Raw genomic sequence first — 20,223 nt, 5'->3', positions numbered from 1 at the left:
GATGCTCGGGCTCCGAGGTCTCCAGAGGGCAGGCAAGCAGGGCCTCGCTGGGTCTCTAGGGCACTCGGACTTGTCGGAAGACCGCAAGGGCGCCATGAGGCCTCAGCTCCAGGCCGCACTCGCCCTGCTCGCCCCCGAGGGCGTCCAGGGGCATCCAGGGCATCCAGGGGCATCCAGGGCATCCAGGGGCATCCAGGGCATCCTGGGGCAAGGCCGCGCCGCCCGGCGTCCGAGCCCACCGCGCCTCCCCGAGGAGAGCCAGAGGCGTGCTCCTCGCGCCTCCCCGGGGCCTTCAAGGCCTCGGAGTCACCGGGGGCCTGGGCGAGGCCGGCCCCGGCGAGGAGACGAGAGACCGAGCAGGGTTCCCGGGGCAGACAGGGCCCCAGCGCCCTGCCGGCGCGCGGCTGCGGAAGCCAGCGGGGCGGGGGGGCGGGGCGTCGGGCGGGGAGGGGGCGGGGCGTCGAGCTGGGAGGGGGCGGGGCGTCGGGCGGGGAGGGGGCGGGGCCGGGCGTCGGGCGGCCCTGCGGGCGCGGCGCGCGTTTCCGGCGTGCGCGGCGGAGCGCTCGGGCGGGGGACCGCCGGCCCCTAATCGCGCACAATGAGACAGCGCTGAGCGCCGGAAGTCGGGCCGAAGGAAAACACGGAGAGGGAGCCCGGCCGGGACAGGAAGAGGCGGGGGACCGCGGCGGAGGTGGTGAGTGCTCCGGGGCGCCTTCTCCCCGCGTCCCTCCCAGACTCGCCTCCGCGGTGGGCCTCCGGGGGGTTCCCTGGTCTCCGGAGTAGAGGGCGGGCCCGGCCCGGGAGAAACGTTGGCTCCGTGCCTCGCCGGCCTCCTCGCCCCGGTTGCGCGGACCCGGGAGCCCCCAGGCCGGCGGGCGCTGAGCTCTCGGTTCGAGTCCGCACCTTCACTTTGTGTCGGACCCTGCGGACGCCGGAGAAGGAGGGACTTGGGTGGAGGCGCTCGGGCCCGGCCCCTGGCCGGCCGGGGGGACCCCGGAACCCCATCGAGGACGCAGGTCACTTCCTGCTTCCTGATCCCCGAGGTGGTTTCGTGGCCGGGGGTGCGGGGACGCCTCCCCCTCCTCTGCCTCGGGTCCCGGAGGCTGGAAACTGAGGCAGATCGGGGGTGGGGGGGGCGATCAGACCGGGGTCGGAGAGGGAGAAATGCTGCCCGCGACCAAACCAAACTTGTGTGGGGCTAGAGGATGAGGACGGAGGAGGGTGGCTGGAGTGGTCTCTCGGTGGGAAGCCCAGCCCTTAGGCGAGGGGGGAGCCCTGGTGGGGCGCGGGCCCCTGCCCGGCCTCAGCGACCGCAGCCGGGGGCTCTGGACGCTGGGGACGGGGCGCCGAGACGCTTCCCTGAAGGACGCAGAAGGGACAGAGAAGTGGGGCCGCGAGGAGATGAGCGACGTTCGCAGAAAGTTTCGGTTACTTTGTACAACACGTAAAAGTAATTGCCAACTTTTTTTTTTTTTTTTAAGACCGTTTCCGGAGTTTTCTAACAACATAGGCTTGGGATGAGGGCTTGGTTTTGTGTTGTGGAGAGGCCCTTTTGATTTAGAGGTAAAGCCAACCAGCTTCACGGGAGTGACATTTTTTGATGCTGCAGTTCTCGAGACTGTGAGGAGCTTCCCTTAGTCACAGATGTAATCGTCATGCTAAGTAGTACGTACTGATTTTCGTGGAGAATATTATAGGACTCGAGCCTCCCAACTTCTAGTGTAACGCGCTGATGATTAGAATGGGATGGACATTAGGAAAGGAACAGTTTCCGGAGGCTTTTGAACATCTGCAATAAACGTGTGGTGTTTCATGTGCTTGGTACGATATCTTGTTATAGTTTGATGATTTCCCAAAATGCCTTCTTTCAGGTGCAGAGTAAGAAAATTGAAGTCAAAGACCATGGGAGATGCTGCAAAACCTTATTTTGTGAAACGCACTAAAGACCGAGGGAGTATAGATGATGAGGATTTCAGAAGGGGTCACCCCCAACAAGATTACTTAATAATGGATGATTATGCTAAAGGCCATAGCAGTAAAATGGAAAAGGGCCTTCCAAAAAAAAAAATAACACCAGGGAACTATGGGAATACCCCCAGAAAAGGACCATATGCTGTTTCCAGCAATCCCTATGCGTTTAAAAACCCAATTTACAGTCAACCTGCTTGGATAAATGAGAACCACAAAGATCAGAGTAAGAGATGGCTCTCTGATGAACTTGCTGGTAATTCAGACACTTGGAGGGAATTCAAACCTGGACCTAGAATTCCTGTTATAAACCGACCAAGAAAAGACTCCTTTCAAGAAAGTGAGGATGGATATAGGTGGCAAGATGGAAGAGGCTGCAGAACTGTAAGACGGCTATTTCATAAAGACTTGACAAGCCTAGAAACCATGTCAGAAATGGAAGCGGGAAGCCCTGGTAATGTGTTCCAACTTGTCAAGTTACAACCCCAAAGTCGCAATGTCTTTTTCATCCAAATGAGGTTTATTATTTTCAGCATTCCAGTTCTGATCTTTCATAGTTCCTGCTTATTATTTAATGTGAATACTTTAAAAATTGTAATCATGGTATTTGGGCAACTTCAACACATTGTATGTATTGGTCCCTTTAAAAGTTGCTATGAGGCTCATTTTATGTCAGTAAACGTTTCCCACTGATGCTTTTTACAGAAGAGGGTGATTATATTCCCCATGGGGACTATATCATATTTTCTGAGTGGTATGTTTGTATATTCTAAATTATGTATTGTAATTTTGTATTTGAATGGTGAATGTGTTCATAATATAAATGACAGAATATAAAGCTAAAAAAAAATTTATTCAATGTAAATACACAATATAGATTGTATATATTTCCTGTCACAGAGGGTTATATGTCTTTTGGCTGGAGCATGAATCTCCCAGATTTTTTTTTTTTTTTTTCCTGAAAAGTGAGCATGGTAAAAGGGCTGGGACATATTAAGTTTTGAAAGTCAGAAATACAGATAAAAGTTCTGCCTTTTAGTTTCTGTAGCACCAAAACCCATTTCTAAGTGCCCTCTGTGTTTGATAATAATTGCTCCAAGGTGGTTATACCTTTTTCTAAAAGGTGAATAGATTTTTCCATGTAGCAATGATTTCTATAAACAGGAAAATTATCTAATGGACAGTAATTGCTGAAATGAAATAAACATAAATATGAAGGAAAAAAGTAAAACTAGTCTGAAAATGCAAATTATGCTTGGAAAAATGGGCTTTTAAATATATTGACTGCAAACCTTTTTTAGTGACCATATAGAATGGGTGGCAAATTGGCCAGCACTTTAAGGCTTATAGAAGCCCTTTTCTTTTGCATTATCTCACAGTGCACAGTTTACATTTAAGCATGTTGTTGGTAAGGCATTTGAACTCGTACCTGAACATTTAGAATACTTAGCAGAGAAAACGGCATTTGTTATCTTTAAGGGGTTTTATGATAGTATTAAATGAAAGAAAAAGTGCTGTTTTATATTTTTTAAGATGGGAAAAGCAAGAGAAAATGCCTTGTATCAAATAGCAGAAACAGAATGAGGTGTTAAAAAGGAATTCCAGGAGAGAGAAAATCTTGGCTTCATCAATCTTAAAGCTAGAAAATGAAGGAATTGTCTGATGTAGTGCTGTTGTGATCAGGGCAGAATCACAGTTTTGCAAAGCAGGCAGCTGTGTGGCTTGGTGAGGTTAAATTTATTGAGACTTGTTTTTGTGGGGTGGTGGATGAGGAAGTGGAACTGAAATTGAGTGCTATGCTTCTTTGGTCATTAACTCAGCCCCACTGGACCTTGAGTCTGACAGAGGGAACCCAACACATTTTGATAACTTCTCAGCTTTTGATTGATGTTTTTCTTTTTTAAAGCTTGTGAATATTTAAATATTTCTATATTACTGTGTCCAGGTAGGACATGAATATCTTAATTCGGTTAACAATTGTCTTTTAAAAGAAAAAGTTGGTCTTGAGTAGCATTATAAAAAACAAAGGCTTATAGAATAAAAGTTTGCAACCAAGCAGACATTAATAGGAACTGTTAACAGACCAAAGACTTCTTATGTATGTATTCTTGTTTAGTCTGAAAAGCAGCTTAAAAAGTTGCTTTTAAGTGGTTTTGAAAAGGAAGTACATACATTTTTACTGTCCTTTTAATTGAAGGCAATCCAAAAACCCCTCTGTTCTTACTATATGAAAAATAAGTGTGTGCTTTCACAGTTGCTAGATGAAGGACTGTTCAGCTTCTAGCACTTGAAAAAAATCTTCATAAGGGAAATCTTAAACTTTGATATAAAATTACTTACTGTAGATAGAAATTCAATTTGAAATATAAACTTTGCACTGCACTCAGGATCCTGAAAGGATCTCATTAAAGGGACTGAAATTTTCCTTGAATTGGAATTCTGTCTTAATAAGGAAGAGTCTCATTAAATGATGTGAGAAAACATAGTAAAAATTATCTTAGAGTTGCTTTGTTCTTTAATACTTATTTTCTATTTTTCAGTTCTACGTTACCGCCCTGTACTTCATCCCTCAAATATCCTAGATTGCCAGTTTAATGTATTTGGGACAATGCCATTAGTGATCTTAGCTGGAAAATATCCACTCAAATACACATGTCCTTTGTGAATGGAATAATGGGCCATGTGCAAATAAAATATGGGAGACTTGGAATACTGTATATAGAGAATTCATGTTACAAGACACCTGCGATGAGCCAGGTAGTCTTCCTCTATGTAATTGTGGGAACTTTTTAGCAATACCCTGTGTTGTCTTTCAAGATTCCCTTCAATGAGATTATATTTGACTCTCTTTACCATGCAGTCAGTCCTATGAAACTCATGGTCCATTCTAGATGTGAATGGATATGCAACAAAGGGGAATTTCAGTAAGTTCTTTCCAGTTCCTATATTGTTAGATAAAAGGCTGAATTTCAGAATTCCATCCATGTTTTTTTATCTTTATTTCAAAACCCATTACTTTGACTTAGTCATGTGTTCCTGAGCAAGTTCTTTCCCTGGGCCAGCATTTTCCCCATCTGTACAGTGGGAATAATCTGAGCATCTATGAGAGGATCACTATAGGTATTAACCAAGGCAATGCATGTAAGGTACTTGCATTGCACCTGCTGCATAAAAAATAGTAATGACCGCTGCTGTCATTGTCATCACACAGAATTTCTGCAGTCATCCACTTCTCTTTATAAAAACAATAAGGAATGGGGCACCTGGTTGGCTCACTGGAGCGTGTGACTATTGATCTCTGGGGTTGTGTGAGCCCCGTGTTGTGTGTAGAGATTACTTAAGAATGAAATCTTTAAAAAGAAAAAACAAGGAGTTAATCATGCTCTTTGGAGGGAAACTGAAGTCACTCAGGAAGATGACAGCAGACAGTTATATGAAAAGCTTTTGTGATTAGAGAGCAGTTAAAAAAGGGATTTGGTTCCACATCAGTTATTGTTTTGTGAATTAATATGGACTTTTCAATGGATATTGCACATGTTAGTGTAAATCCTAATGATTATTTGCCAAAGTAAGAAACTTGCTATGAACACTGAAATCAGATATAACTATTTAAGGTAGAACTTGTAGAGAGATGCAAATTAAATGAACACAGACACACCTCTTAAGTTAAAAGAAGTGCTTATCTCAGAAGTTGATGCCAGTGGAGAGTGCTGTCCTTAAAAGATGGTGATAATTTCATTGGGAATAGGAGAGTGTTAAAAAGCAAATATTAAAGTAGACTGATTTTTCTCTGCAAGGGACTACTTTACCTTTTAGTATTTTATTTGTTTGGTCCATTTTGATTGCTTAAAAAAAAACTATTTGACGTAATACTTATTTTAATTACCACTTATAGAAGCTGTTTACAGAATTTCATTATATATTCATCTTATGGTACTTTGAGCACAATGCTTACTCCTTTCCCGTTGGAGGTGTTGGCAACAGCTTTTTGCAAATTAGAGATCTTATACCTACCTCCTTTTTCTGGCTTGGAATTTTTTTCAGTCAATTGATTCATTCTAACTGCTGTCCAAGAAATGAGTGAGTCCCACTGAAAACTTGACATGGGAATTGCCTCATGCAGGACTTTTCAGTAGGTTTATGTTTTGAAAGATTAACTTTTGATAAGCCATTTAAATATTATTCAAACCATTTATCACAATTTAATTGGGGAAATGAGATTTATTTTGACCATATGTATTACCGAAGGGGTAATTTTCAGAGCTTGATTGAAGTTATCAAAGCTATTTAAAACAATTTATTTTAATAGTTAGGTCCCACAGACATCTTCAGTTACACAGGTAGAAAAGTTGTAAGTTTAAAAGGGAAGAGATCCGTTTATTAGTTATAAAGATTGGAGAACTAACAGCAGAGTTTAATGAATTAGTCTGTACTTGTAGAAAACTTATTTCAACTAATGACCTTTTTTCTTTGAAATGTGCTTATTGAGCAGACTGTTCAAAGAAACTAAAATGAAAGTAAAGATAAGATGGGAACTAATTGTCCTCAGGAAATAAAATTTTGGCTTAGACTTCTTGTATCAGTGTTGGGGGAGGGCCCCGTTACCTGAAAGCTAAATTTACAACTAAATGATGAATATTCATTCCACATGAGAATGTAGTTGATTTCTTAGTCCTTTGAAGATCATATTGTCCATCTTGCTCTGTTCACTTAAAAAAAATGAAAGCAAATGTGGATAGTTTTCATTAGAATAACAGATACACTTATAGGTATACAAGAATATATTAGATACATTAACATAGTATATCATGACATATTAGGCATATTAGAATTACAGGTACACTTGCCTTCAGAGGATAATTTTTACTATTGCTTGAGTATATTCAGGAGTATACTGGGAAGAAATGATAAAATCACATTGTATGGTTGAAGCAAATTCTTCTCCAGTGTTCCCAAAAGAGGATTTCTATGGATTGATGTTTCCAGATTAGGTGGTTAATGAGGATTCACACATTTTATCCATGGGAGAGCTTTCCTTTTGCTGTGTTCAGATGTCATTCAGGTTATCACATTATTTAGTGAATAAATACATATGAATAAAATTGTATGGTCTGATTTTTTGTCAGAGTGGTATTGCTCAATATTGCCCATAATATTTTCCCCCTGACTTAAGAAAACAAGAAGCAGAGGTCCAGACCTCGGAAGCCACGTAGGACTAGAAATGAGGAAAATGAGCAGGACGGAGACTTGGAAGGCCCCGTGATAGACGAGTCTGTGCTTTCGACGAAGGAGCTCCTGGGCTTACAGCAGGCAGAGGAGCGATTAAAAAGAGACTTCATCGACAGGCTAAAAAGGGTAATGTCTTTTATTTGTTACTTAAAACCCTTGTGTTGGTTTAAACTATGCTAGTAATTGGGAACGTGTGCTTTGGTGAATTAGGTGCTCTACCACAGATATCTTTTAAGCACCGAGTTAAAAGTGATACTCAGTTTGATTTAATAGAATCACTTCCAAAAAATGACTGTTAGGATAGTGGTAAAAAGTGGCAATAATACGTTAACAGTTTTTGAAGCGATGGGGAAATAATATCTGGCTAATATCTGTTTGCCTGTATTTTGGAAGATACACGTATCTCTCTCTAAATCTCTTTAAATTATAGCGACCAAGAAACTACCCTACAGCTAAGTACACCTGCAAACTTTGTGATGTTTTAATTGAATCCATTGCATTTGCCCATAAGCATATCAAAGAGAAGAGACACAAGAAAAACATTAAGGTAAGTTTAATGTAACTCAAACAAATCTGTCAGTTGTTTTTACTTGCCATCTTTACGACTTTCCTCTCTTTAAGGCTATGATATTAATAACTTTAGTACTTATATTACTGAATTTATTTTAGCTAAAATACTTTACATTGGCCAGACATGTTTTGCCAGACAGTCTTGTGAATTTCTTTAAGAACAGTACCAGGGTGAATGAAGTCATTGATAGGACCTCGGTATATGCCCTTATGCCAATAATAATAAAGCACGTGATTTGTCATTGCTGCTTTTAATGTTCTTTCCCTGCATTTTTTCCTTATCCCTGTCTTCTATTATCACTTCATGTGCATAAAGAAGTATATATGTTTGATGATCTGAAACTAACATAGCTAAAGTGAGAGGGAGAGCTAAGAAAAATATTCCAGAATATTCTACAGGGTGTTGTCTCAGTGAATGGTAGAAGGTAAAAACTGTGAGTCATTTTTAATCTTAATATTGATCTTAAAAGGAGAAGCAAGAGGAAGAGTTGCTCACTACGTTACCCCCGCCTACACCCTCCCAGATAAATGCAATTGGTATTGCCATTGACAAAGTGGTACAGGAGTTTGGCTTACACAATGAGAACTTGGAACAGAGACTAGAAATTAAACGTATCATGGAAAATGTGTTCCAACACAAGTTACCAGGTATTTTCTAGATTTGTTTTTCTCTTTAGCTACCTAAAAGTGCCTCATGCATTCTTCTGACCAGTAGTAATTTTCATCGAATAGAAATTGATTTGCCATGTCCTGAAGTTCTTAATTTTTTGTGTGTTTTTGTTTCTTCTGGCTTTCCCCCAAGGTAACAAAGACTTTTACATGCACTGTCATTAAACCTGTCTTCATTATCAATTTCCCTGGACATGTACTTACTATGGGGGCACTGTGGGACCCTTGTCTATCTTCTTGTTTACCTTGCTACCAACTAAATTGATGCAATATTTTAAGTTAAAATAAAAAGTATATTCAAATCATTTCTAGGTTATCTGTCCAAAAAAGGTTCTGTTTAACCACTTTTAAAAGGAATTGTAACACCTAAAATGAGCTCTGAAAACTATAATAGAGTTTGTGTCCTATTGATTAATTTTCCAAGTTATGTCTGTGGAGCCACAGAAAACTATTTTTTAGAAAGCTCCACAAGTGATTGTAAGCTACAGTTAGGGTTAGAATCACTATTTATTGCCATATCTCCCATAGAACTCTTTGTTCTATTGGAAAAGCATTAATATACCATGTATTCATATTTGTATGCCTTTCATAAAAATAAAAGGCAAGAATCTTTTCATTTCATTTTATCTGTATCTCATCCTTTGTGTTGTAGACAAGTTCCCAGAAAGACATTTTTCATGTCAATGATTTTTGCTGTGGATTTCCATTGTAAAATTGAATGTACTTTGTCGTGGGAAGCTGCTAAAACTCAAAGAAATCACTTGACTTAACAAACCTATAAAATCCCACAAAATCCCCTGACGGGAAGGAGATAATTTTTTGGCATAGTAGTAGGAAAACATTGAGGGGTAAATGCCATAATTAATGTAGACAGTATACACACACACACACATACACACACACGTATGTCTTCCTCTGAAGAATGAATCGCTTATTGCCTAGCATTTTAAGTTATATCAGTGAAATTATGATTACTTTTCAAAAGTTTCCCTAAGAGTATATATTATGTTAAGGGTTATTTTGTTCATAATCATGCTGAAAAGTAACTTTATGCTGAAGGTCATTTTTATGATTATTTTATTGAAACATGATCTTTATAGTATATTATACCTGTGTATGTTTTCTAAAAGGTGAAATGTTTGTATTAACTCTTTAATATACGATCAGGTTTATAAATATAAGATAAAGTTAGGCATCTGTTTTTGACTTTCACGTTGTAAAAATCCTTGCAAATAGAATTTTCTGCACAAAATATAAAATAATAAATTAGAATTATTTAAAAATGTGTTTTATAATTGACATGAAACAGTAGTTGTCAAGCTAAACTGCAGATAATACAGCCTTCCCTGTTACAGAGGATAAAATGAAGACAAGAGCAAAGAGTCAACCATTCCTTGTTCATTTGTTTATGCCAGACTTGAATTCTGTCTTACTTTCATGTGTAAATTTAATTGATGGTTCCATTTCTGAAATAGCAGTGTTTTGTTATGACTTTGGAGAAATTTCACTTTATTTGTGACTTAATTTTTTTTCAGATTGTTCTCTCAGATTATATGGGTCATCCTGTAGCAGATTGGGTTTCAAAAATTCTGATGTAAACATCGACATTCAATTTCCAGCCATTGTAAGTACAAAATGTTGGAATTTTCAGAGTGCTGTCTTATCTTTGATTTTAGAGCATTTCTTTTAATATTGTACAGATTTCTGTACTTCTTTTACTCTGCAGATCTTTCATACTTACTTCAAATACTGGTATTCTAACTATGTGACTCTAATGAGGCTTTTTAGGTTCTGTTAACATGAGAGGATTAAATTATCTTGGTAAAGTCAACTTTCCAGTGTCAGAAAAGGATTTCAGGTTTTAAGCATGGAAACATTTGTGACCTGAAAGCTCAACTTGTTCCTAAATTTCCACTTTTATACACCTACTTTGTCAAAATAATTATGCTTTTGAAGAACCACACCTAGCCTGGATTTCTGGTTTAAATGTGATTGAAAAAGATGTGGATGAGTCAGAATTTTGAGTTTGGAAGGTACTCTAGGAGATTGTCTGTTCAACCGCTGGTGGTTTAGACCCATTTACCTGGATTGCTAGTTAAAAATAATAAAGAACATTCCTGGGCATCACCTCCAGGTGTTCTGTTGTATAGCCTCTCATTCCTTGCCATCCCTGACTGCTGCAGCTCTGTGGCCAGCTGATCAGTAGAGGTTACACATCTTTTAACCTTAAATTCTGATTAGTAATTTATCAGCACAGCAGTCATTTTGGTGTTGTTATTCACTTGGCAAATACTCACTGAGTCTATGCCAGGCACTATCCTAGATCCCAGAGGACAAAACAGCTAGGATTCCTCCCTCATCTAAATCATACTTAGTGGAAAAGATAAGTAATTACATGTATGTGTTTAATTATAATGAGAGCTATGCAGGGAAACAAGGTTCTGTGACAGAAGAGAACAGGGGATGTATAGATCCAGCGGTCATGAAGCGATGACATTGACACTAGGCTCTAAACGATGAAAAGGAGTAGGGAAGTGAAAGGGTGAGTGTTTCAGGCAGAGGGAGCAGTGTTTGCAAACATACAAATAAATCCCCTGTGGAGCTTGGCCTGTTCAAGGAGCTGAATGGATGATTATATAGCCATGATGGAGGGACCAAGAGAAAGAAGCAACATTAAGATTAGGACAGAGGGCCCAACATGCAGGATCTGTGGGCCTTGGGAAAGAGTTTTACTGTGACCTAAGGGCAGTAGAAAGCCATTAAGGGTTTTAAGGAAGGTCATGACTAGGTCTGATTGATGAGGTTATATGGTTGTAGTTCCTACAGGGAGCAAGGATTGGAGAGAGGCAAGGATGAAGTGGAGACCAGCAAGCAGTTTGTTGAAGTAGTCTTATAGAATGAGAGGAGACATTAACAGTTTCGCGTCTTGGAGATTTGCGGAGAGGCTGATGATTACCTCAGGAATTCATTAATCAGGAGCTAACTGTGTGACAGGTCTCTTGCCCTCATTTGGCACTCATCTCTGTCTCTGACTGATGTGTGCACATAGCATAATGATTAATTTATTTACTGGGGCGGCAGTGTGCCTTCTAATTTGGAAAGGACTTTGGATAATTTCAGATTACTTTATTATTACTGAATATACTGTATTATTCTCTCAGTGAAACAACAGTCCTTATGGATTAGTGATACATTTATTGATTTGTTTCCTAGATGTCTCAGCCAGATGTTCTCTTACTTGTTCAAGAATGTTTAAAGAATAGCGGTAAGGCCACATTCTTCCCACGTTTTTCTCTTAATTTTTTCTTTTGTCTATAATTTAGATATCTTAATTTGTCAAATGTTGAAAATAGAATGACATGTGTCTTTTAATTATTTCTGTGGGTAATATCCAAACAGAAACCATTCTGTGGTTTAAATTAATACCTTATAGTCAGTAAAGGCGTGTGACCCAACCCTGATTAATAAATCACCAATTGCTTGCTACTGGTTAGGGTCATCAGTTGTCCAAAGTAATGTCCAGCTTAGGACTCAAAAGACTTTTTATGTTCTCCATATACCTCATTAAACAGTCTCATCCCAGGTATTAGTCTTTCACATCCTTCTTGTTTGGGTTGATTCAAATATTTCAAATTCAAATATTTCTTCTTACTTTGGTCAATATGTATTTTAAGCCCAGATATTTTAGTGGCTTTTGTAGCAGTTTTGTTTTTGAATATATCCTATTCACATTTCTAATTACCTTATCTACATAGCACTTAAATATTCTGATTCAATAATGTAGTCATTTTTAATCAAACATGAGTTATCCAAAATAAGGGTTTTAAATTCATGTGGTTACTTGATTATTGTACATAATACTGTTTCCCTTCTCAAGTCGTCTCAGAGTTTTATTTTGTAATCCTCTTTCAAAAGGCCAGATTAAGTCACAACTTGTGCTTTATCTAGTTCTACTTTTAAACAGAAGTTTAATTAACCTACTTAATATTTTTTCTTCTCTTCTCAGAGTCTTTTATTGATGTTGATGCAGACTTCCATGCTAGGGTGCCAGTGGTGGTGTGCAAAGAAAAGCAAAGGTCTCCGATTCTTTAAGCTGTTTATATATTAAATAGAAACTTGCCAAGGGCACATGTACTTTATATTACATTCCAATGTCCACAATTTCTAGAATAACAAGCTCTTTATGTGGTTAATTTCACAGGTTCACTAGTAGCATTCTCTCTATGCTTTGGGCATTTGATGCAAGAGGAGAAAGTGTTTTATTTTAAAAAGAATCAAATTATTTGAAAGGAAAGAGCAGAGGAAGGAAGCATTTTGACCCATTTCATTCTAGCAAAAAACAACTTTATTGAATGGTTACTTGCTGTAGCCACCTTACTTTGCCATCCTTTTTAGCAGCTTTTTTAGCAGTGCTGAATAACAATTAGTATGACTTTCCCCGTGTGTCTCTTCCTCCATCTGGAAGCATTATCATCACCACAGTAAATGGGTGGTTTGTAGGCTGTAATGATTCTTCGTTAGGCAGATTCCTCCAACTCTTGGGAAAACACTCTTTTACAAAGATAAATTCTTACTCCCGTTTGAAACTTTTTACAGTATTTTCCTAATTTTCATTCCCCCTCCAGAAATAGTTTTAATGTATGAAAATACAGAATTTTAGTTCTGAAAAACAAAGTTTGCTCAGAGAATAGCTACTGTCTTTTTCTTAGTGCAGTGACCTAAATAACCCATAAAGACTTAGTGAGTGTTTAATTTTCATTTTGAAGATACTTACTGTCAGTGCATATTAGTTATTGTCAGTGTAAAAGGTATCTTATAACCTGTGTAATGCTTCTTTATCTTTTTCTTTTTCATCCTCACCCCTTACCATACCAGTGGTCTTCTTTGTAAAGTGAGTGCAGGAAATGAAAATGCTTGTTTGACAACAAACCATTTAACTGCCCTTGGCAAACTTGAATCAAAGCTGGTTCCTTTGGTGATTGCCTTTAGGTACTGGGCAAAGGTAAGTTTGAGTTCTTTAAGTGCATGAGCACATTCTACATATGCATATCGAAACAATGTGCTTCGATCTTTGCATGGTTAATCTTAAACGTTTGGATGCGTATTTATAGGCAGGAAGAAAGTAGGCATCTGAGTATTAGAACAGAAATTTTAATGTCTACAGAAAAGAAAATTTAGCGCTCTATTTCACTGGGACAGTATTGCTAAAAAGATCAAAATCATTTATAGTACTTATTAAAAATCAGATTTATGGGTCAAATGTAGGACATGCCCCAAGAATTTACATTCTAACTAGTTTCCCAAGGTGCTTGTTAGGCACAGGAAAGTTTGAGATAAAGTTTCCCATACCATTTCCAACCATGTATGCAGAGACTCCAAAAATGGAAGCCAGTCTCTGGACATGCTTACATTTCTATGTGCTTTAAATACATTTTAGTATTTGTTAGGGTGTTTAGTATTTCCTTAAAACTTAAGGTCCCATCATGATTATAAACTTGAGATTCTGCCTGAGTGCTTTATAGAGAAAAGCTAAAGCTTTACTGATTAAGAAATGGCAGTAACAATATGTGGTTCCTATTGCTCAGGCCCAGGATGAACAAAGGACTGCGCCTCTCTTTACTGGGTGAATTGATAATTACAATATACGGTCCTTTAAAAGTTGCTTCCTGCTTCATCATGAAGTAGGCTATGCTTTTTAAATTGTTATTCCGGTTAGTGCCAATGAGTTTGCCTACATTTTCTCCCCAGTCACATTTCTGAGCAAAGCATGAATTTTCAAGGCAGTAGGTTCAGATGAGGGGACCATTAAACTGAGCAGAGCCAGTTAGTTTGCACTTGGGATTGAATCATTATTTCTATTTCACTAACAAGCGTTTTAACCAAGTGAGCAGATTTGCCATGGATATCAAAAAAAAAAAAAGAAAGAAAGGAAGGAAGGAAGGAAGGAAATAAAGAAAAGAAAAGAAAAGAAAGAAAGAAAGAAAGAAAAGAAAAGAAAGAACAAATACTAGTTTAGTTAGCAAGATGAAAACTTTGAAATTGAGGTTGCCACTCAGCATCACAAATATGTGGTTGCTCCAGAAGTTTAAGAAAGTCTTATTTTTGGTCACTGGTGTTTCATGTTTTACACCAAATTGTGTAAATGATAGGTTGGTACAAAATAATACTTACTTTTTTCTCTTATTTGTAGCTTTGCAGTATAGATCACCCTGAAGAAGGAGGTTTGCCACCTTATGTGTTTGCCCTGATGGCCATTTTCTTTCTTCAACAGAGGAAAGAACCCCTTCTGCCTGTTTACCTAGGATCATGGGTATAAAACCTTTTTTGCTTATATATCTGATACTGATTTTATTTCAGGGCCACAATTGTTTATGTGTAATTTCAAAATCTAGAAACCTAATCAGAATGGACATGAATTTATTTATCCTACTAATGTGAATATTCATGCCTCTCACTGCTGAAATATTAGTGTATTTGACTACAAAATGCTGGCATATACTTTTGGGATACTCTAGGGATAGGATTATTTTTCTAAACTGAAAAAGCTCTTAATTTGCAAAATTCATATGATCCTGAGGGTTTAAAACAAGAAGATGTGAACCTAAATTAAATGTATCCTTTGGTACATGCTTCCTTTTGGTATAACTAATACTTAAATTTACAGATCACCTCCAGATAGACTACATTGGTTCTGTAACTTCCTGTTTCTGTCTTTTAGCTCTCTGCATTCCCTATTCCCTGCAAAACCAAAGAAAATAGAAGTATTGAGATTGTTAGTTACACTGTACAGTGCAGAATATTGTCATCGCCTCTTGAATATTTTGGTGTTTAAGATGATTTAGAATTCAGTAATGTGACCACTATTTTTTTTCTGCATAAATTAAAGTTGGTTTAGTCAAATAGTAGGATTGAGGAAGTCTCCATCTCAAAGTCAAAATGATACTCTTCTCATCCTCTTGGAAACTTCACTTTTAAATCCTAGGTATTTATTTTGATAAAAATCTTATATGAATACTTATAAGTGTTGGTGAAAAGCTTATTTGGATATATTTGGTAACCTTACCTTTCTTATTACTGTATGTAGAATTCTCATTATTTAAGGAGGAGATGTTCTATAGCAGTAGCTCTTAACTAGAGGTACATAACAAAAATATATGACTATAGGAAAAATTTTTTTCTTTGTACTTAATATATTGAGAATTGATCAAGGACCTTTATCTACTGGGTCCTAGGAACAAAAACTAAAGGAGAATAAGCCCTTTGTGAACTCTGCCCTGGCAGAGGAATCATAGTCCACTGTACATCCCACTGGCCTGAAGGCCACTCTCTTTGTGCTTTTGGTACTGAAATGAAATAATGCAGGGTCCCAGCAGGTGTCTGCTAAACCTCTCCCCTCGCTCTGCTCTCCTCGTGGAGAGAAGAGAGAACAGAGTCAGCCCTTAGCTGATAACCCTTTCCATCAGACCCAAAGGGGAGCCTGTGAAGATCTTTAAGGTTTTCCTTTCACTTTAATAAAGACAGGAGTTTAGGATAGAATCAAACCAGGTAGACTCCTGTGTCCAAGAGGGCCCTTAGACACATTGTATGTGTTCCCATACTCACTGTTGTGTTAGTGAGATCTGCCCTTTCTGAAGTCCTGGTCACCTCTGAGTAGTCACCCGTCACTATGTGAGGATACAGGAAAAGATGTTTCTAATCTGGTGAAGTGATTCTCCTCAGGATTCGCCTAAGAACAGTGATATGAATACCCTATTCTATGGCTGGTGTATTCTAGGCAGTGACACTGGATATTCTCCAAAGTGATATTGAATTTGCTTTTGATTATACCATTTGTTCATTTAAGATTTAATGACAGAAACAGGTATGTGGTGGCCAAAAATGTATTCAATTCTGTAATCAGGAAGGCACATTCTACTGCCTTAACCAAAATGATCTAGTTTTCGCTGTTTTAAACTAATCAGGGATCAATGCTAAAATCTTACCAATGCTAGAGGATTCTGCTAGAGTCAGAAATGTAAAGCAAGTGCAGGAAAAGAAATTAAATTCAGTACCTTATTGGTGCCAGAAATTTTATATCATTATTTCTATAGAAGACCCATTGAAGAGTTCAAAATTATGTTTATAAAAGTATCCAAACTGTTAATTCCTTCAAAAATCTTTAAAGCACTGGTGTATGTTTTCTCATTGTACTTTGGCAGGAGGGGAATACACAGATGAATAAAACAAAATTGCCAGGCAAGAAGTTTAGGGTTTAGTGCCTCTGTATCCTACCTAGTCTGTCTCTCCAGAAATTCCTGAGCCATTCTCTCCTAACCTACGCAGACCTCTTCCATGTCAGAGGCTTGCCCTCACTGACCTTTTACTCCCATGAATTGTTACCAGACTTTGATTTGACTGAAAGTCAATCATATGAGTTGTGACTGATAAAGAGGTTTAACCCTGTCTTCTCAGCATCTTTTATCCCCTACAACAGTAGTTTACTAGTCTCCTAGTAGTTACTATTTGGAATCTGTATTATTTTGGATTATATAGATTTCTCTTTAGCAGTCATTTACCCATGAGGGATGCCAGGTAATACAGTAGAGAGAAGAGTAATTTAAGGTTTTCTAGCCCTACAATTCCTCCAGATTTTTTCACTTAAACATATCCTTGTGACCTTCAGCAAGTTATTTATTTTATCTGCGCCTCGGAGTCCTCATCTGGGGAAAATTATGAAATGAGATCATGAATGTAGAGCTCCTGAACCAAGGTAGGAGAACAAATGTAGTTCTTTTCCCCCTTAATAGAGAGTCAAGTTCTACTTTTGATATTGAGGCACGACCTCCTAACCAAGTGATCCATAAACAACATGAAAAACCTCTGGAGACTGAACGAGCACAAGCAGACTTTGGAGAGAAGTCCAACTTTGGAGCAAGTGGCCAACAGAGAGCAAGTTTCTGCTCTTCTGTGGTTTTTCCCCTGAAGGCACACCCCTCTGATAGCAAAGCCAGCTCTCTCTCTGGCCAGAGGAACTAGGACTACCAGATAAAAGGGTCAAACCCAGGGAGGAAAGATATTGAGAAGTGGAACCCTTAACTCTGTGTGTATACTTAGGACATCTCTAACTCCTGAACCAGTCCAATTGTCATGGAAAGGGCTAGGAGATCATCACTCTGTCTTCACACAAAGAAGAAAAAAAACTGAACAAACTGAAAATCAACGACTCTTCTTAGATCCATCAAAGAATTAAGGTCACAGGGAAAGCCACTGCCCCCAAAATTGGAGAGATAAGTGAATACAGCAGATTATAACTTGTTAGAGCAGAAGCCCAGGAACAGAGCCAATACCAGGGTTAGGAGGGCTTAGACTGTGGTTCTGGAGACTCAGTCTGGACAAGCCTGAAAGTGAAAAATAGCAGGGGCCCCAGTCTTAGGGAACCTCCCAACAACTTCAAAGGTGCTAGCCCCAGGAAACCCACCCTCCATACCCCTGTGCTTTCAAGCAGGGTGAGAGAAAAAGACACCATTTTGAAGTATGCCCAGGGCATGCTGTTCTCCTAAACAAAAGCGTGCCTTCAAGGGAAACTTTTTTTTTTTACCAGGGTCTAACTGGCCTGAGGAAAAGAAAAATACCCACTCCACCCCCTTTCCTGAGCCTTCCTATCTTACCTCAAGTGGGGAGGATGGAAAAGCACTTTGCAAGCTCACAGCTTCATGCTGCAGGCTCACTAAAAGGCTGAGACCTGGTCATAATACTGTAGAGTATTTCCCCTCCCCCCAGAATTTACCACATCTTTAGGGCTCGTGCATAAAATGGGATTACAATGGAAAGACCTGATTTCAGAAGAAATCTCTTGGGAAACCCAAGGACAACAAGTAAAACAAAAACAAGGACATCACAGGAAGTGTTAGCCTCTTAGCATCTACCACTACAACAATCCATAAACATGGCCTAACTCCTAGCACAATAAAACCTCACATTAGATGCTTGTCTGTCAGTTCCTTTTACTGAGTACAATACCCAGCTTTCAACAAGAAAATTACAAGTTATACTAAGAGGCAAAAAGAATGTAGCTTGGAGAGATCGAGCAAGCATTGGAATGATCAGACCAGGAAATTAAAACAACTAAGATTAATATTGCTAAGGGCTTGAACAGAAAAAAATGGACAACATGCAAGAACAGATGGGTAATACAAGTTGAGAGATGGAAGCTCCAAGAAAGAATCAAAGGGAAATAAAGAAAGAAATAAAATCTATAATATATATGAAGCATGCCTTTGTCAGATTCATCAGTAAGACTAGACACAGATGGGGGAAAGGATCGTGCTTTCTTCAATAGAAACTTCCCAAACTGAAAAGTATAAAGGGGGAAAAAATGAAAAAAAATACCTAAGAACTGCAGGACAATTACTAAGGTTTATAATTTATGAATTATGGGAGTATCAGAAGAAGAAAGAGAAAGAAACAGAAGAAATAATCTGGAATAATGACAGAATTTTCCAAAATTAATGACACATCCATAAGACATGTGAAGCAGACTAACAACAGGCTTAAGGCTAAGGCTTAAAAAAAAAATGAACTGAGGTCAGAATTGCTATCTATGGGAGATGAGATAGTGTGCAGCTTGTGTAGCCAAGTTAATTACCTACAAAAGTATCAACATGTTTTGGAATAACATAAAGAATCTAGAATTTTCGCAGTATGGTATCACAGTATGCAGAATGCAGTCTAAAATTACTCAATGTAGGAGGATAGGAGGATTGGACCCACTCCCAAGGGAAAAGGGAAAAGAAATCCGGTTGCCAAACCCAAGATGACCTAGATGTGGGAACTCTGAAAGACTTTAAAGCAGTTATTATAAGTATACCCCATGAGATAAAAGAAATATACTTGCAATGAATGAAGAGATAGGAAGTATCAGCTAGAGAAACAGAAAATGTAGAGAAACAAGTGGAAATTTTAGAAGTGAAAAATATGTTATTTTTAAATAAAAAATTTACTGGGTGACATAACAATGGAGGTGACATTGGAGCCAGTGAAGGTGAAAACAGATGTGTAGAAATCTGAAGAAGAAAAAGAAAAATGTTTGAAAAAAATAACAACCTCAGGGACTTAGGTACAATTTCAAAAAAAAAAAAAAAAAGAAGAAGAAGAAAATGTAACCTATAGGTAATTTGAGTCCCCGAAGGAGAGGAATAAGAATGGGACACGAAAAAAAATAAAAGGCCAGAAACTTCCCATATTTGATAAAAGACAAATTTATAGAGTAAGGTGAAGAAACCTCAAACAAGATAAATTCAAAGAGAGGCATGGGGAGCACATGATAGTAAAAACCAAAAATAAAAAGAGCAAAACTTAAAAGCAGCCAGAAAAACACCTTCCATAAATGAACAATGATTTGAATGATGGCAAACTACTCAGCAGAAGCCAGTAATTAATCATTTCACACAATGTATATGAATATCAAATCATCAGATTATATACCTTAAATATATATATATTTATATACCTTATATACCTTAAATATATATATAAATATATATATTTATATATAAATATATTATATATAATATAGCAGTTTTTGTCAATTATGTCAACTGAGCCACCCAGGTGTCCCAAACCCAAAGAAAGTTCTTAAAGGAAATGATAAAGATAAGGGCAAAATCAATAAAGAGAAGATAGACTAACAACAGAGAAAATTAACAAGGCCAACTGTTTGATCAGTAATATTGATAAATCCCTGATAGATTCATGAGAAGAGAAGAGAGAACACAATATTAGGAATGAAGGAGGGTTATCCAGATCTTA

General features: G+C 38.5%; 1 protein-coding gene across 11 annotated transcripts in view; it reads left to right on the top strand.

Moving 5' to 3' along the window:
* The first annotated feature begins 506 nt into the window (after positions 1 to 506).
* TUT7 (terminal uridylyl transferase 7) overlaps positions 507 to 20,223 on the top strand; it is a 64,283-nt gene continuing 44,566 nt past the window's right edge. For 3 of the 11 annotated variants that reach the window (XM_072763414.1, XM_072763425.1, XM_025984185.2), the window contains exons 1-10: positions 507 to 694; positions 1,872 to 2,422; positions 7,142 to 7,323; positions 7,628 to 7,744; positions 8,238 to 8,415; positions 9,972 to 10,060; positions 11,650 to 11,701; positions 12,443 to 12,512; positions 13,312 to 13,438; positions 14,627 to 14,746. In XM_072763414.1, the coding sequence (XP_072619515.1) occupies positions 1,903 to 2,422; positions 7,142 to 7,323; positions 7,628 to 7,744; positions 8,238 to 8,415; positions 9,972 to 10,060; positions 11,650 to 11,701; positions 12,443 to 12,512; positions 13,312 to 13,438; positions 14,627 to 14,746 (1,455 nt within the window). In that variant the 5' untranslated portion in view covers positions 507 to 694; positions 1,872 to 1,902. Of the gene's footprint in view, positions 1,451 to 1,871; positions 2,423 to 4,508; positions 4,726 to 7,141; positions 7,324 to 7,627; positions 7,745 to 8,237; positions 8,416 to 9,971; positions 10,061 to 11,649; positions 11,702 to 12,442; positions 12,513 to 13,311; positions 13,439 to 14,626; positions 14,747 to 20,223 lie in introns of all 11 variants that reach the window. The other 8 variants (XM_072763439.1, XM_072763444.1, XM_072763403.1 and 5 more) reach the window with 4 other exon arrangements.

This window comes from Vulpes vulpes, chromosome 1, assembly GCF_048418805.1.
Source record: "Vulpes vulpes isolate BD-2025 chromosome 1, VulVul3, whole genome shotgun sequence".
NCBI lineage: Eukaryota > Metazoa > Chordata > Mammalia > Carnivora > Canidae > Vulpes > Vulpes vulpes.
The sequence above is the reverse complement of the archived record's forward strand: the minus strand, read 5'-3'. Positions and strand labels throughout refer to the sequence as shown.